At 53.9% G+C, this 16,750-nt stretch overlaps 1 protein-coding gene across 1 annotated transcript in view; it reads left to right on the plus strand.

Annotated features, from left to right (window-relative positions):
• NMT1 (N-myristoyltransferase 1) overlaps window positions 1-16,509 on the plus strand; it is a 34,036-nt gene extending 17,527 nt beyond the window's left edge. Inside the window, exons 5-13 of the mRNA XM_049636288.1 lie at window positions 4,154-4,272; window positions 4,857-4,948; window positions 5,824-5,940; window positions 6,753-6,923; window positions 7,729-7,837; window positions 10,350-10,520; window positions 11,145-11,312; window positions 12,299-12,436; window positions 13,101-16,509. Coding sequence (XP_049492245.1) covers window positions 4,154-4,272; window positions 4,857-4,948; window positions 5,824-5,940; window positions 6,753-6,923; window positions 7,729-7,837; window positions 10,350-10,520; window positions 11,145-11,312; window positions 12,299-12,436; window positions 13,101-13,121 — 1,106 coding nt within the window. The 3' untranslated portion in view covers window positions 13,122-16,509. The remainder of the gene's footprint in view (window positions 1-4,153; window positions 4,273-4,856; window positions 4,949-5,823; window positions 5,941-6,752; window positions 6,924-7,728; window positions 7,838-10,349; window positions 10,521-11,144; window positions 11,313-12,298; window positions 12,437-13,100) is intronic.
• Window positions 16,510-16,750: the final 241 nt, after the last annotated feature.

Genomic DNA, 16,750 nt, shown 5'->3' on the forward strand with positions numbered 1-16,750 from the left:
GACTTGTACGTAGTTTCTCTGGGCTCCGAGAGAGAAGCCTCCCCGCTCTTACCTTCATCCATGCCCTGTTCGTTTGGTTTAAAGTCTCCCAAATTTGGGGGTGCCTGGGTGGCTCAGTTAAGCATCCAACTTCAGCTTGGGTCACGATCTTGCAGTTTGTGGGTTCGAGCCCCATGTGGGGCTCTCTGCTGTAAGCTCAGAGCCCTCTTGGGATCCTCTGTCCCCCTCTCTCTTCCTGTCCCACTCACACACGAGCGCTCTCTCTCTCTCTCTCTCTCTCTCTCTCAAAAATGAGTAAACATTTAAAAATAAGATAAAGTCTCTGCATGCCTGGGTGGCTCTGTCGGTTAAGCGTCTGACTTCAGCTCAGGTCATGATCTCATGGTTTGTGAGTTTGAGCCCTACGTCGGGCTCTGTGCTAACAGCTCAGAGCCTGGAGTCTGCTTCGGATTCTGTGTCTCATTCTCTCTGCCCTTCCCCCACTTGTGCCCTGTCTCTATCAAAAATAAATAAATGTAAAAAAAAAAATTAAAAAAAAAAAAAAAAAGATAAAGTCTCCCAGATCTCACATTCTTTGTTTCCGAGTCCTTCATGGTTGCTGCATTGTGTGGTTTTGAATCTTTGATGTTGGAAGACAGAACGTTGTGGGGAAAGGGTACAGAAAGAAACCCTCTGAAAATCCAAGGTTTTCTTTTTTAAAGTTTCCAGCACCCTCAGTTGGCTACTTGGTTTGGGTGGTCTAGAGATCATTGGCTGCACTCCCAGCATGCTCTGAGGCAGCCTTCCACACCGATGCAGCAGGAGGCAGTCAAGAGCCCTGAGAAGCTGGAGGATAGGTCACTCCCTGCAGGTGGAAGCCTTGAAGCTAGGCTGGCAGGAGAACATTGCAGGAGCCTATGGCCACTTCTGCGTTTCATTGGCACCTTAGACTGTGAAGCTTTCTAAGTATTTCCTGTAACTCTGCTTTGTCAGCTATGTGTCGAAGATATCAAACAGCCTTGAGGCAACCTGGGAGAACTGGTTTGTCATTGTCGGGGGCCCTCATCTTGCTGGGTGGCAGGTGCCCGTGATGATGCTGTTGTATTCATCAGCTCCCACCCCAGAACTGGCACATTCTGGGACTCCCTGAACATGTGATGAAGGAGTGAATGGAATGCTTGTTGCTTAGAGTGCCTAGTAACCAGCATAAGTGAAAAGATTTAGCCTTTTTTTTTTTTAATGTTTATTTTTGGGAGAGAGCAAGAGAGAGAGCGTGAGCAGGGGAGGGTCAAAAGAGAGAGAGGGAGACCTAATCTGAAGCGGGCTACAGGCTCTGTGCCATCAGCACAGAGCCTGACATAGGGCTTAAACTCACAAGCCGTGAGTTCGTGACCTGAGCCCAAGTCGGATGCTTACCCGAGTAAGCCATCCAAGTGCCCCTATTTTTTTTAAGTAAGCTCCACACTCAGTATGGAGCTCAGTGCGGGGCTTGAACTCATGACCCAAGATCAAGAGTCAGACACTTGGGGTGCCTGAGTGGTTTATTTGGTTAAGCGTCTGACTCTTGAATTTGGTTCAGGTCTTGATCTCATGGTTCTTTTTTTTTTCTTTTTTTTTTTTTTTTTATTTCAAAGTTTTTTGTTTTGTTTTTAATTTATTTTGAGAGAGACAGAGCTTGAGCTGTGGAGGGATGGAGAGAGAGGACGGATATCCCAAGCAGGCTCTGTAGAGTCAGCACAGAGCCCGATGTGGGGTTCGAGCCCATGAAACCCATGAGATCATGACCTGAGCTGAAATCAGGAGTTGGACGCTCAACCAACTGAGCCACCCAGGTGCCCCATGATCTCACGGTTCTTGAGTTCAAGCCCTCCATCGGGCTCTGTGCTGACAGCACGGGGAGCCTGCTTAGGGTTCTTTCTCCCTCTCTCTGCCCCTCCCCTTCTTGCACGGGCATGCTCATTCATTCTCTTTCTTTTTCTCTCTCTCTCAAAATAAATAAACATTAAAAAAAAAATCGGATGCTTAACCGACTAAGTCACCCAGGTACCCCTGAAAAGATTTAGCCTTGAGATTATTGTAGTACAGTGGGAAGACCACCACTATCTTGTCCATGGAAATCATTTAGAAAAAAATAAAAAGATTCTGAAGTTAGGGGCACCTGGATCGCTCAGTTGGTTGAGTGTCCCAACTCTTGAGATCATGATCTCAGGTCATGATCCCAGGGTCCCACATTGGGCTCTGTGCTGGGCGTGAAGCCTGCTTGGGATTCTCTCTCTCCCTCTGCCCCTGTCCCCAATTTGTGCTCTCCCGCAAATAAATAAAGTTTCTGGAGTTAAATGTATTTTGGAAAGGGTATAAATTCAATAGAAGGCCGGGAACATCAACCAGCACCTCAACAAGACTAGCGTAGAAATCTTAGTACTTTCCAAGGGTCTAGCCCTCAACTTTGTAGCCTCCCAAAATTTTGCATGGTGGTGAATTAGAATTAGATTGACTTATATTCAGTTAATTCACAAGGGCCACTTTATGAATAAATCAGAAGGCCAGTTTCTAAACTAGGGTAGTGGGGCGCCTGGGTGGCTCAGTCGGTTGAGCGTCCGACTTCGGCTCAGGTCAGGATCTCACGGTCCGTGAGTTCGAGCCCCGCGTCGGGCTCTGGGCTGATGATGGCCCAGAGCCTGGAGCCTGCTTCCGATTCTGTGTCTCCCTCTCTCTCTGACCCTCCCCCGTTCATGCTCTGCCTCTCTCTGTCTCAAAAATAAATAAACGTTAAAAAAATATTAAAAAAAAAAAAATAAACTAGGGTAGAAAAATATAACCTCTTTCCCAAGCAAACCTACTGGGGAGCCTGATGTAAATAGGAGGTAGCTGGACGCTTCCTTGCTATGTGTCCTTGCTGTTGCTTGTGCTTTCCAGTTTGTGACTCTTAGCATGTTGGTAATGATTTGTTTATGAAATATTCACCAGAAGATGGGACATCTCGTGGGAACAGGGACCTTGTCTTTTCCCTGCTGTATCCCAGTGCGCGACATCCGAAGCAGGGTGTTGTTCACGAAATGTGTTGAGTGAGAGAAAGTTAGATGGTCAGTCCCAAACAGTGTTGTCCTCAGCTCATAGCCTGAGCTGGCCGTTTCCGCTATCCTTGCCCCATGGGTCCGTGACCGGGGAGGGTCTGCAGCTGCCTGTTACACATTAGAATGACATGTTTGGGCCAGGGGTCTGAAAGTCAGGAAAAGCCCAAATTGAGTGCCTAGTGTGTACAGAGCCTGATGCTGGGAGCAAGCAGTGTGGGTCCCTTCTGAAGGCTCAGTTTTCAAAGCACGATAAACGTTGCCTTCTTCCAGTTGTGACTATGAATGAGCTATGAATTGTGACTATGAATGAGCTATGAATTGTAGACACTAAATAATTCCAAGGGCCAAAATTAAGTGGTCGATTTGTTCAGGTGTCTCACATGAGTCCATTTGGGCTGCGTGCGGGTATCAGGCCTGTATCGTCTGACACCCCCAAGCGCTCTCCACACACTCCACAGAGGAGGGGTGTCCGTCCAGAGTGGGGATGTCATGTCAAGGGTAACTTCCTGGCAGCGTTGTGTGGATTCAGTGATTGAGCCTAAAGATACTCGCAGGACTCTGTAAACACTGAGGGGCCAAGTTGGCGGCAGCAGTTAACTGGCCCACGTTGCTGAAAGCCAAGGCTGGCAGGGCCAAGATTGAGCCTGGCGCCTCGATGCCATCATCTGGTTCAGCAGTGGGCCCGGTACATTGTTGCTGTCGACACAGAAGCAGCCTTGTTGCAACTCCTTATAAATCCATCCAGGTTGATGGGCCTGAGCCAGGACCATGAGAGTTGTTTTTACACCAGCCGGGAGGCAGGAAGCCAAATTAGTCAAGATAAATGTTTGTCATTTAGTAACCGAAGGGAGATTTAAAAGAATTTCCAAAAAACCAAGCACCTTGGATCTTAGTGATTATTCTGAAGCTTTGCCACGAGTTGGCTCTCAGTTGGGGACGAAGGGTAGCTGGAAAGATGGTCTGCAGTTGCCAAGCACAGAGTGTTCTTCAGATGGAGGGCTCCTGGGGACAGGAGGAATTTGCTGCGGTCGATGTCTAAGCTGAGCCCCCGCTTGCCTCCCCCGGGAGACAGAGGGTGAGGCTCTGCGCTCTTCTTCCAGGAGAAGTGGTGAACACCCATGGCCCCGTGGAGCCTGACAAAGACAACATCCGCCAGGAGCCCTACACCCTGCCCCAGGGCTTCACCTGGGATGCCTTGGACCTGGGGGACCGTGGTGTGGTGAGTAGGCCTGGGCAGCCCGCAGTGTGGATCGAGTGCCACTTTGAGTGAGCCCTGCTGTCATACGGAGACAGCTACTACTCAAGACTTTCTCAAGGACTCTGTTGAGAGCCAATCAAAGCAGGTCGGAGCAGACACACCCCTCTCCCACCCCGGTCCCCTGTCTTTTACCTCTGGGGCCTGCCTGAGATGCCCCATTAAATAGCCCTTGGCTTCTCGGGCAGGGGGAGAGTTAAGCTCTGTAGCTCCCTAGAGTAATACCCTTCTGCCGTGTGTTCATTTGTCTCGTTCCTCTTTTCATCTGTTCCCTGTCGTAACGACGCCGTGGCTGGTTAGTTGGCTGACACTGACATTCTTGCCCTGCCCCTCTGTGTACTTGGGTCACGGCCGCTCTACTTCTCCGTGGCTCAGTTTCCTAGTACAGCTGGGGTGCTTGTTCCAAAAGAGTCCGTGCCATGCCTGGAGTGAAAAGGGTCTATGAGATGAAACGTGGTTTTTGATAGTTTACCTTGTTCCTCCGAAAAGCTTTGAGCCCCAGGACGTCGGGCAGAGTGGTTCTGAGGCCGCCCCTTGTCTCTCTGCAGCTGAAGGAACTCTATGGCCTCCTGAATGAGAACTACGTGGAGGATGATGACAATATGTTCCGGTTCGACTACTCCCCGGACTTTCTGCTGTGGTGAGCTGTGAGGGCTTCCTGGCTCGGGTAGGCGTGGGGCAGGGCCACCGCAGCGGGCCCACTTTCTCATCCCTGCTAAGAACCAGCCTTCAGTCGCAAGCTAGTGTGTCTAGTTTGAATCCCCACATCTGAAGGAGAGAGGGTTGCTTTCAGTGGAGCTAAGAGTCAAAACCTTATTTGAGGTAGAATGACTGGGTGAGGGAGGCCTTTGTGGCATCAGTACCCAGAAGAGATTGGTGTGTTGTGTGGTGACTTTGTGTAAGAGGGGAAGGAGGGACGAGACCTACCTACTGAGATTTCAAAAGAAAGAAAGGTCCTTTTCTATCCAGTTGCTGAGCCTGCCCGGTTATATGAAAATGGCCTTGCCTGGCTGAGCCATCCAGCCTCCTGGGGCCATGTTTAGTATCCAGGAATGTAGAGGCCTGAGGCTGAAATGGAGAGGGATGACTGCCTGAAAAGGGAAGACTGGGCAGGCAGAAAGAGGGGGTGATGGTGTCCGGGGGACAGGTGGAGACCAGAGCTCTGGGTTCTCTGTGATCTGCTCCCAACCACAGGACCCACTGGAGTCTGAGCCAGTGAGGCCCGTCCTCCAGCGTAAGCTGTCATGGTGAGTGAGCACAAAGAAATTGGATCGGGTGCGAAGTCCTTAGTGTGACAGCTTGGATTGGGTGGGTAAGTAAGCCAAATGGGCCGAGCTGCAGGAAGGGGCTCTGGCTCAATCCCATGTGTGTCCCGGAGGGCTTGGCCCTGTGGAGAATTTAGCTGGTTACCCCCAGGGAGGTGTAGCAGGAGCTTAGAACAGACTCAGCTCTGGAGCCCAAGCAGCCTGCCCAGCCCACTGGTCAGCAGCACCATGGCCTCTGTCTCTCTTCTAGGGCTCTCCGGCCGCCTGGCTGGCTCCCCCAGTGGCACTGCGGGGTTCGAGTGGTCTCAAGTCGGAAACTGGTCGGGTTCATCAGTGCCATCCCAGCAAACATCCACATCTATGACACGTAAGCACCAGCACCACCCCCTGCGCCCCACATCCCCACCATCCTGCTTGGTCTGGGAGCGAGGGAAGAAAAGATACACGTACCTTCCACAAAAGGAAGGGTGAAGATCCCTTGAAGGGAGGGAACTCAGGTCCTGGGGATAGAAATTCATCATAGGAACCGTGTCTTTTGCTCTGAGTTGTTGCTGGTTCTCTCATTTGTGCCCTGGGCTGAACGGGGTCCACCCTGAGGACCAGCGTGCTACCTGCACAGGGACTCAGTGTTTGCGCTTGCACCCGTCACGTGGTGGTGCACTTGAACAGCTTCAGAAACAGGCCGGAGCCAGTGTGACTCAACATCCACACCCTCACGGGACCTCCGAGCTCTGGTCTTCACATTTTCCCTGGAAACATCAGAACTATCTGCTGCAGTCTTCTGGGCTTACAGGCCTCGGATTCTAGTGGGAGTCAGAACCCTTGAAATTCCCGGATAGCCCTTGACTTAACTCTGAGGTGCCCTGCCAGCTAAAGGTGGGCATCCTGCTATTGGGGATCCATGAGGTAGATCCTGGCGGTGCCTTCAGATAAAGGGGTTTGCTTGAGCCCCACCTCCCATGGAAAGCGCGGTCTGCTTGAAGGGAGTGGGTTCCTTGCCTGGTGCCGCAGAGCAGCGGCGGGGTCGAGGGACTCCACGTGCCAGCTGTCGGGTGCAGGTGGTGGCAGGACGCGTGCCTGAGCTGAAGGCCCCCCTCCCTACACGGTGGCTCCAGCAGCTTGAGGGAGTATCTTCCCCATTAAAAGCCTGGTCACTGGGAGTTCTCCCTTTGTCTCCAGAGAGAAGAAGATGGTGGAGATCAACTTCCTGTGTGTCCACAAGAAGCTGCGCTCCAAGAGGGTGGCTCCGGTCCTGATCCGGGAGATAACCCGGCGAGTTCACCTGGAGGGCATCTTCCAAGCTGTTTACACTGCCGGCGTGGTATTACCAAAGCCTGTTGGCACCTGCAGGTAAAGATCTCTTACAGGGCGCTCGAAGTCCCGGCGTGCCCACTCCAGCTGAGGAGCTCGTGCTTCAGACTCGCAGCACTGGCGCTAAGTTGGTGCCCGCCCCAGAGCATGTCTCCTGTCTGATAAGGTGGCAGGTGGGCGCCCACGGAAGCCAGGTAGGGAGCACGGAAGAGTGAAGGGGGAGGTTGTGGGCACAGACAGGAGAGCGGGTGCCCTGTCCAGAGGGCTTAGCCATTCTCAGCTCCCACTGATTCCTGCCTTTTGGAGAAGGGAGGGCAGTCCGCTGGGGATTTGCTTTAGTTTTTAAGGACCAGCCCAAGTCTGGATTTTGATGGTAAATGTCCAGAGGTGTTCGGTGGTTGGCACAATTTTGTTTTGAATATTATGTGGGCCAAAGAGACATGTCGGATCCCCGTGTGACCCAGGGACAGTCTCTGCCTCAAATTCAGAAGAGAAACAGCAGGCGAAGGCAGTAGAGGAGGGAGGAGGAGGATAAACATTCCGAGACCTAGAAGGCTTTCCATGGACTTCATTCCACAAGTGAAGGTGGCTCTTCCCAGACAACTGCTGTAACAGAGAAGTGGCTTTTGAAATCAGGAAAGACAGATAGGAAATCTGGGAAGAGCTGTGGCAGGTCTGCTCTTACTGGTGGGGGGATGTTGGCGTGCCCAGCGCCGCCACTGGCGCTTATGGGGCCTTGACGGGTCTCTCACGCCACCTGCTGGCCATCTGGAGAGCTCCATGCCATCGCCCTCCTTGGGACTTGCCAGAATCCTCTGAGGACCGGACATTTGTGTCCCTACAGGTACTGGCATCGGTCCCTAAACCCTCGGAAGCTGATTGAAGTGAAGTTCTCCCACCTGAGCAGAAATATGACCATGCAGCGTACCATGAAGCTCTACCGACTGCCAGAGGCCAGTGGTGCCCTGGGGCGCTGGGCAGGGGCAAGAGAAGCCAAGGAGATCCTGGCCCTGGGCAGGAACGCAGCACGGCTTTGGCGGGGTGTTGGGAGCGGGAGCTCATCAGAAAAGTGACCCACTTCGTCGTTTCTGGATTCCAACCCTCCTGCCTCTGCTGTTTCTGTTGTCTGTAGCAAGGGTTTTATTTTAGTTTTGCTTTCTCAGTTCTCCTGTGTCTGCACCTGGGCTAGCTTCCCTGTCATCTGTTGATGAGCTCAGAGAACATCTATCCTCTGTGATTTTAGCCTTAGCGAAGTATAAAGAGCAAGATGAATCTACTCACTGACCTGCAGCGCAGCCCAGAGCCCAGTATGAATATGCTCTAGAGCATCTGGTGGGCAGGGAAAGGAGGGGTGACCCCAGCCTGTGAGGGAAGCCTCGAGTTCGTCCTTCCTTCCTTCCTTCCTTCCTTCCTTTCTTTCTTTATGTTTATTTTTGAGAGAGAGACAGAGCATGAGCAGGAGAGGGGCAAAGAGAGAGGGAGACACAGAATCTGAAGCAGGCTCCAGGCTCTGAGCAGTCAGCACAGAGCCCGATGTGGGGCTCAAAACCCATGAACTGTGAGATCATGACCTGAGCTGAAGTCGGACGCTCAACCGACTGAGCCACCCAGGCGCCCCTGTAAGCCTCAATTTCTAATCCCAGCCCCTCTGCACCCTCCCCCCCCCCATCTCGATCCAAATTTGGCTGGTGAAGGACTAGGCAGCCTTGAGTGAGCTGGTTTTCTGCTCTGGGTCTCAGGTTACCTAGTTTCTCAATGAAAGAAATGCTGCTCCTTGCTCCCCAGTTGTGCGTGGTTTCAGGATCCCCTCCCCTGCTCTGAAGGCCACGTGTCTTCCCACAGAGCTCTTCCATTCCGTGGCAGCAGAGCCACTGGGCACCTGCAGACCAGAGGGGCACCCGCCTGGATTCGTCAGCCACCAGACTGGCGTAATCACCCTGGAATTGGGCTCCTCTCGCACTGGCCCCGGGTCGACAGTGTCCAGATTTGAGAGACGGTGTAGCACAGTTAGATACTGCCCCAAAGATCAGATTTGGGAGGACTGTGATGGAAGTCTTTCTGTTATTATGACAGACTTGTCTTGAGTTTTAGGCAGGCAAAGAGCATTCTTACAGGGGTGTCGTAGCTAGAAGGTGTCTCTGGATCTCCCCACCTGTGGGTGAGAGGCCCTTTCAGTGCAGGATTGGAGGTGTCCTTGTGGGAGCCACCATGTAGAAACGAGGTCAGTGAGTGTTCTCTGGAGACCTCAGGGTTAGCGAGAATTTGGGTGGGTAGAGATCCTCGAACTCTTTCAAAAACAGTTTCTACACAGGGAAGCAGTTGTATCAGGCAGTCCCCCAGATACAGAAACTGTAACTCCCCCCGGCTTTCAGACTTGGCTGACCCCACCTTTGTGTGTTGGGCCTTTGGGGATGTTCTGTCGGCACCAGTATTTACTCCGGAGCATCACATGGCTTCATTCCACTGAAGCCTTCCTTAAGAAAAAGCAGCTGTGGGGTGGGATCCTGATTTAAGATGAACTCCCAGGAGTTTGGTGCTTTTCTTCAGGGTTTAACTTGCAGCAGGCCCTGCTGGAGGCCCTACTGGTGCAGGGTCCGAACAGACAGACAAAGCAGGCGTCTGCTGTGGACTCTGCTGGGCCCACGGGCTCCACCGGGCCTAGACTGGAAGCTGGTCTGTGACATGCTCTAAGTCTGCCGGAGAGAGACCAGCCCAGGAGGAGATCAGCTACAGTTCAGTGGGAGATGGCGAGGGTTCGGAGGAAAGGAGCCAAGAAAGGCTCCACTAGGCTGATGGGTAACACTGGGCTGGGCCTTCCCCAGCACATCCATGAGGGTTTTGCTCTGTCACAGCACTGTTGACATTTGGGGCTGGGTCATTTTTTGTCATGGGGAGTGGCTTGTTCATTGTAAGGTGTTTAGCAGCTTCCCTGGCTCCTGCCCACTAGGTGCCAGTAGTGCCCCTCCCCCTTGTGCCAACTGAAAATGTCTCAGAGTATTGTCAGATGTCCTCCGGGGGCACAGTTGCCCCCATTAAGAACCACTGGGCTGGAACGACAGGACAGTCAGAACTGCCAGCTGATCCAGAGGGTGGACTGTCTTGTGTTCCATGTTAGGGAGTTGAGAGCAAGGGAGGGGCGTGATGGGTTGTGTTTCCTTAAGCAGGTGGCCGGGCCATATGGATGAGCGATCAAAGCGATAGCCTCAGCCAGAGAGGGTAGCCTTCACTAGGAGGGAGAGGGCCAGAGACCCCGACAAGGCAGGACTCGGGCCTGAGTGCAGTGGGGCCGTGAGCGAGGGGCCATCGCCAGGGGTGACTGAGGATTGTCTCTTGAGCACCTGGGTGGAGGGATTCAGGGTTGGGGTAGGAAAGGAGACTGTGAAGTTTTTGGTTCCTGCAGGACTTGAGAGGGAGCCAAGATGCTCACGGCACAGCTGATAACTGTGTCGTCTTTCTTCATTCCAGACTCCCAAGACAGCTGGACTGCGACCAATGGAAAAAAAGGACATTCCAGTAGTGCACCAGCTCCTCACCAGGTACCTGAAGCAGTTCCACCTCACACCGGTCATGAGCCAGGAGGAAGTGGAGCACTGGTTCTACCCCCAGGAGAATATCATCGACACTTTTGTGGTGGAGGTGAGTGGGGAGGGGTGTTCTGGGCCCGGGTGAGGCATCCTCCTCGAGTGGCTAGGTTTCTCACACTCGGTGACTGAAGACCCAGCCGGTTGATGGCGGTGTTGGCATCCTAGACTTCCTTGGCCCTCCTTGCTTGGTCCTCCCTGAAGAATGGAAGTTGTAGCTTGTACTTGCTAAAATGGTGCCCTCTGGACTTGGCACGGGCCCTTCTTTCCTTTATCCCAACCCCCAGTCCCCACTGGTGACACGGTAGAAGAGAACTGGTCCCTTTTCCTCAGGTAAGCCTTCGTTTCCCTGGCCGTCCGGCTTGAGGTGGTGCGGGCCAGGCATCAGGGACACCGTCTGGGGGAGCGTGAGCCGCCTGAGGTCCCTGACAGTTTGCAGGCAGGGCGAGAGCTCAGCAGGGTCAGCCCCTGGTCCGGCCTGCCTCTTGCTCCCGGCTCTGTCCTCGGGTGCCCTCGGCAGCGTGTTGTCTCCTGCCTGCACATGATGTTTCGGTGTGCCCCCATTGTTCTGAGGGGGCAGAGCTGCCTGCGGGTGGTGCAGAAGCAATAGGAAACACTGTTCCCAGGCTGCAGGATCACCGCGCGTGCGTGACGTTGCCTTTTATTGTTTTCCCTGCAGAATGCAAACGGTGAAGTGACAGATTTCCTGAGCTTTTATACACTTCCCTCCACCATTATGAATCACCCAACCCACAAGAGTCTAAAGGCTGCTTATTCTTTCTACAACGTCCACACCCAGACCCCTCTTCTAGACCTCATGAGCGACGCCCTTGTTCTCGCCAAAATGGTGAGGAGCGGACTGGAGGGCCTGGACACGTGTGGGGAAGGGCAGTGGGAGCAGTGGTGAGCATAGCTGGCCTCCCGCTCTGCTTAGGAAGGGGCCCACCACTCCTCAGCCAGCGGCTCAAAACTAGGAGGACCCACATGAAGTGAAGGCACTGAACTCCTGATTTACTTCAGTGAGTTTCGTTCTCACGGGAGACGCTCCCAAGGAGCCTGAACAGCCAGGCCTGCTCCGGGAGTAAAGGGGTTCTCCTTACAACTTCCCCAGCATGGCAATGGGGAGATTGGTCCCTGTCGTGGTGAGTCATTGGAGTGGCTGACTGTAGCACGTCGGGGGAGGGGCCCAGGCTTTAAAAAAAAAAAAAAAAGAAAGAAAGAAAAAAGACCCGAAGAGGTCAGCGTCAGTCAGTCCTTCGTCGGGGGTCCCGCCCCAACTGAGAGCGGCCCCCGTGGGCCAGCCAGATGGTGGCCAGTCTAGTCTGTGCCCCGTGAGAACTTCTGGTCAACTTGGTGAGATTTAGGAAGCGTCTTTCTCTAGCAGTGTATCAGCGGCCCTAAAGTCACAGGGTGCACACTGAGGCCTAGTAGTTGAGGTGTCTGGGGAGTAAGGGGGAGACAGGAGTGCTGAGCAGCTGCTAGGAGCCAACTTCTCAGAGGAAGGGCTTCCGGGCTTGGTCTCCAGAGAAGACGGTGCCAATGACTAGTGTTTGGGGGAGGCAGGAGCAGTGACCCGGACGCCGAGTACACGAGTGTGCACTCGGAGGGCCAGTGAGGAGAGGCCGGGCGTGGTGGCGTTCTGAGTGTCCTGAGCGCCTCCGATGGAGAGCGGGTGCCGGCTGGAGTCTGGATTTAACGTGGATGCAGTTAGAGCTTCTGAAGGGAGATTGCTGTCCTGGCCACCTGTGCCATATGGCTTTGACATGATGGAGGCAGGAGGGCGAGGCAGCTTTGATCTCTCTTCACCTGTTCTTGTTTTTCCCTGCTGTGCAGAAAGGGTTTGACGTGTTCAATGCCCTGGATCTCATGGAGAACAAAACCTTTCTGGAGAAGCTCAAGTTTGGCATAGGGGACGGCAACTTGCAGTATTACCTTTACAACTGGAAGTGCCCCAGCATGGGGGCAGAGAAGGTACGTCCGCTCCTTCAGCAGGACGGGGCCACGGGACTGGGCCCTTGTCAGCTGGCGTTCCGGGCCCTGGAAAGTCTCCTCCCTCTGAGGGCCAGACCGGCAGAGTCCACATTCCCCTTTCTGCAGCAGGTGTGAAGGTGGCAGAGGGGACAGGCCCCAGAGCCATACAAAAGCAGGAACCCTGTCTCCAGCTTCTCTCCCCACGAGATGAGCCGCCTCGGCTGGCTGGAGGCAGGGCATTCGGGACCGCTTCAGGGAACCGCAGGTCGAGCTGTCCGAGGTCAGCTAGGAGGGTTAGAGTCAGAGGATCTGAGGCGTCTCCTGTGCTGGGCTACTGCCCTCATTCCCTGCATGACCCTCAGCCCTTCCTCTGATGGCTCCAGAGGGCAGCCCGGGGCTATGGTGTCCTCAGCACTTACAGAATGCGTGACAGACCAGCTGGAGGGAGGCCTCATGATGAGTGTGGCTCAGGTTGCTGGCGGTTGCTTTCCTTGAAGGAGCTGGGTGATGTACGAAGCCCCTCGTGAAAGTTGAGCGAGGGCTCCCGGCTCCTGGCGGCACTGTGCAGATCCAGTCCCTTGGAACTTCTGAATCGGGTGGGAAAATGGGGCAGACTTTGGATGGCTGTCAACTCAACCCTGCCTCTCCCTGTTGGCTCTCCTAGGTTGGGCTGGTGTTACAGTAATCAGTTGCCAGTGAGATTCTGGATAAAGCCACTGAGAATTCAAACCAGAAAATGGAACCCCACCACTTGTCGGTCCAACTTTCACAAATGTGAGAATCCCTGGCAAAGGGAACAGAACTGAACCGGCTTTACCAAACCGCCGCTGAACTTGACAATTGTATTGCATTACGATGGCGTAGGCTGCGCGATGTCACCTCTGGCCGTGTCTCTGGTCTCCCTGTTTTCCAATTAATCACATCCTTACGCAGCCGTGATCAAGGGAATGTAACTGCTGAAAACTAGCTCGTGATTGGCATATTATGGAGTTAACGGGTGAATAATAAAAGTATATATATATATATTATATATATATAAATATTTTAAATATCTTTCACGTTCCAAATGTACAAGGATGCTTGGTCTCTAATGAAAAACTGAATCCAGATCATTCCTCAAAATTAGAATGCAAGGACAGTGCCAGACAAACACATACTGGTACAGTGAATTGTTTCGTTCTGAAAAGCAGGCATTGACTTCTCTTAGGGGAGCAGGAGAAAGAGGATGTGGGGAATCTTAACCGGTCTCCCTTCTGGATGGGCTGAAATGCTGATCTTCGAGAAGGCAGGGTAAGGTGGAGGGACTGTGCTGACCATGAGGAGGGCTCAGAACTCCCAGGGCTGCAGGTGGAGTCCTGGGTGGGGCTGTCCCTACTCAGAGGCTGTCCTGCAGGGGCTGGTTCTTTTCTGCATTCTGAAACTGGGCAGCGGGGACCATCTGTGGAAACAGATTTCTTTTATGGAGTCCCTTCTTCCCCCTTCGCTCTGCTCCCTGTGGAAAGTCATCCTGCCAACTGATTTTAAAGGGCTCTTTAGCCAGCTGTTGCCAACTTTATACGGATGAGTCCCCTGTGAGATTGATTTTCCACTGCCTGGGGTGACTGGCAGTTTGAAGGGGACCTTTGACCTCCTTGTAGCATCTGGGACCTTGTGGAGACCATACCAGTGCAATCCTTGCTCGGCTCATCTTAGAGCGAAGAGCCAGCACCCTGACCACCCTAGGGTGTCTGGCCAAGGATGGCGTGGGGCCGATACCCAGAGCCCTTCAGCCACCAGCCCGTGGCCTGTGCCTTCCAGTCCATTAGCCAGCTCTCGTGCTCCTTTCCAAGACGCACAACCTGCAAGTCGTAGCAAGGAGCGGTGGCCGGACACCGATCTGGATTTTGACAGCAGAAATGATCTTGTGTCACCATTGTCTGAATCTGGTTTTCTCTGATGATGTGTTGGGGATTTTTGTGGTAGTGGTGATGGCTGTTGATGCTGCCAGTTTCCCCAAGGGCGATGGAGCCTCGGGTCACGAGGCTGTGCAGGCTTTCCTCAGTTGTGCTCAGTCAGGTAGCCTGGGGAGGACTGGGCTGTGGAGTTGCCAGCAGCCCACATCCAGGCCTGTGTAACTGCTCTAGGAGGAAGTAAACGGGAGGTGGTGTGGGCCGGTTTCCTGGCTGCTTGCACTTCTCGGCTCCTTGTAGGGGGAAGGAAGCCTTAGCCAGGAGGCCATGCTCTGCAGGCTAACGGAGCCGAGTTTCAGGCTGTGGGTTCCGGCGAGGTTTGCCAGAGGCTAGCCGGGTAGGGTCCCCAGAGCTGGAGGAGATCGTGTGCTTGGGCTGGGGGCCGCGCCACCTGCGCTGCCCGCTGTGCAAACTGCTGCCGCCGCTCCGATGTGTTGCATTTTCGTCAGCGGCCTCTAGGGGCCTCCCTTCTCCTCGTTGCCCCTGTGCTGCCCACTGCATGCACCAGCGATCGTGGCTGACTTTTGACTCCTTGACTCCAAGATACCCAGACCAAAGAAGCTGCTGTTCTTAGCACGATGTGCACTGCATTCCGCAGACGGGAGGAGTCGGAGAGACCGGGGCTTGCCTTTACAGCCTCACAGACATCAGACACAAAGCGCCCCAAGTCCCAGAGCAGCTCATCCTGTGCGAGCACCTGAGGATATCAAAGAACAAAGTGTCCGACTCGTTCTTACCTTGGGCAGGACCCGGAACTTGGAAAGGTTCCCCATCGTAAGCCTGGGCAGCTCTGGGCCAGGTCCCGGTCCAAGCTGCCCACTGAAAGTTGGGGTGCACAACAGCCCCTGGAGTGAGCTTTGCTTTGGCTAACCCGGTTCTGGAATGGAAACTCTGAGTCCCTGGCTGCTATAGAAGAAACAGATCTCCGGGAAAGGCCTCCGTGTCTCCCTGCAAAACCATGTGGCCTGCTCCTTGGACTCTGCATGGTAGGAACCCTGCCCAGCCCTCCACACTGCCTCCCGGGTCTGTGGGAGTCGGCTTGGTGCCTGCTGTTCGTCTCTCTTTCTGTCCAGACAGATCCCACGTTCTTCACTCAACCCCTTCCAGGACTTCTGGTCAGAGAGCTCAGAGAGAAGCATTGTTTGGGGTTCGGGGCTCTTCACGAGGAGCCTTGCAGGATGGTGGGGGCTCCAAGCTCATCACCTGGGACCTGCTTCAGGCAGCCGTTGTTGGAAGTTCTCCCAGGGATGGCCCTCACCCTGCTGCCACCCTGGGCTTTTGGACTCCATGTTTCCAGACGTTTGCTTCCTGCTTTTGGATTGACTCTACATTTGATTCCCTCGCACATTCCCATGGCCTCCGACCTCTTTGTAGGGGAGAAGGCTGGTTAGAAAGGAAGCCTCAGTTCCGGATGGAGGTGTAGCTAGGGTTGTTTCCCCCCGCACATGCCTACTTTCAAAGATGCTAACATTTGGTTTGAAGGGTGGCCCACACCAAGCCACCTCGACACCCAGGTTTGTGGGAAATTCAGGCCTTGCCTGCAATTCTCATGTAACTGTCATGGCCCCCCTCACTTGCTGCTCACTGAAGCCTAGGGGTGGGGGTCCCTGTGGTCTGAATTCTTTGCCCAAAGATGACCAGCATTTAACCAACGGAAAAGATACCCAAAGGCCTGGGTGGCTTCACAGAGCTGCAGTCTGGGAGAGGGAGAGGGCCTGACTGTTGGGCTAGGAGAGGGGGCAGGAGCACATCCCTGGCCGGTGCCTACCCACCCAGGGGTCAGCCTTCTTGTGGCCTGGCCTGCCTGCCCTAGAACCAGAGTCGTCTTCGGTTTTGCCCCACCGCAAAGCAAAGGCAGGCCCACCAACAGGCTGTGCTCCAGGAGGCTGTGTGAGACAGTCTCATTCAATTAAACTCAAAAATACTGACTGCAGGCAAGGTGCCGAATCTGGGAACAGGGAAGGGGGAAGCTTCACTTTTGTCTGGGCTTTTCTCTGGGCTGTGGGAGGGGCATCTGTTTCCAGGGCGGGGAAGTACCAAACGCATTGTAGTTCCACTGGTTACATCTCACTTGTTTCTAATAAAGGAAGCAGCTGAACCAAACCTCTCTGCCCTGGCATTCCTCTGGTCAGCAGGTGGCAGTGGAACAGAGTCTGTGACCCAGGCTGGAGCAGCCTCTCCCAGGGCCACAGGGCCCTGCAGGAAAGCCCCTCGTGACCAGTCCGTGGAGGCAGCCTTTGAATACTTTCCTTTGGCAAGGTTTCTCCTTTCAGGGCAGAACTGGGCTCTTTTCCCCTGACTTTTCCCATCCGCCGGTGAGGAGTTGGTACTGACCCAGGTTCACTCTGTGTGAGAGGAGCAGCTG

This window comes from Panthera uncia, chromosome E1 (genome assembly GCF_023721935.1).
Source record: "Panthera uncia isolate 11264 chromosome E1, Puncia_PCG_1.0, whole genome shotgun sequence".
NCBI classification, from domain to species: domain Eukaryota; kingdom Metazoa; phylum Chordata; class Mammalia; order Carnivora; family Felidae; genus Panthera; species Panthera uncia.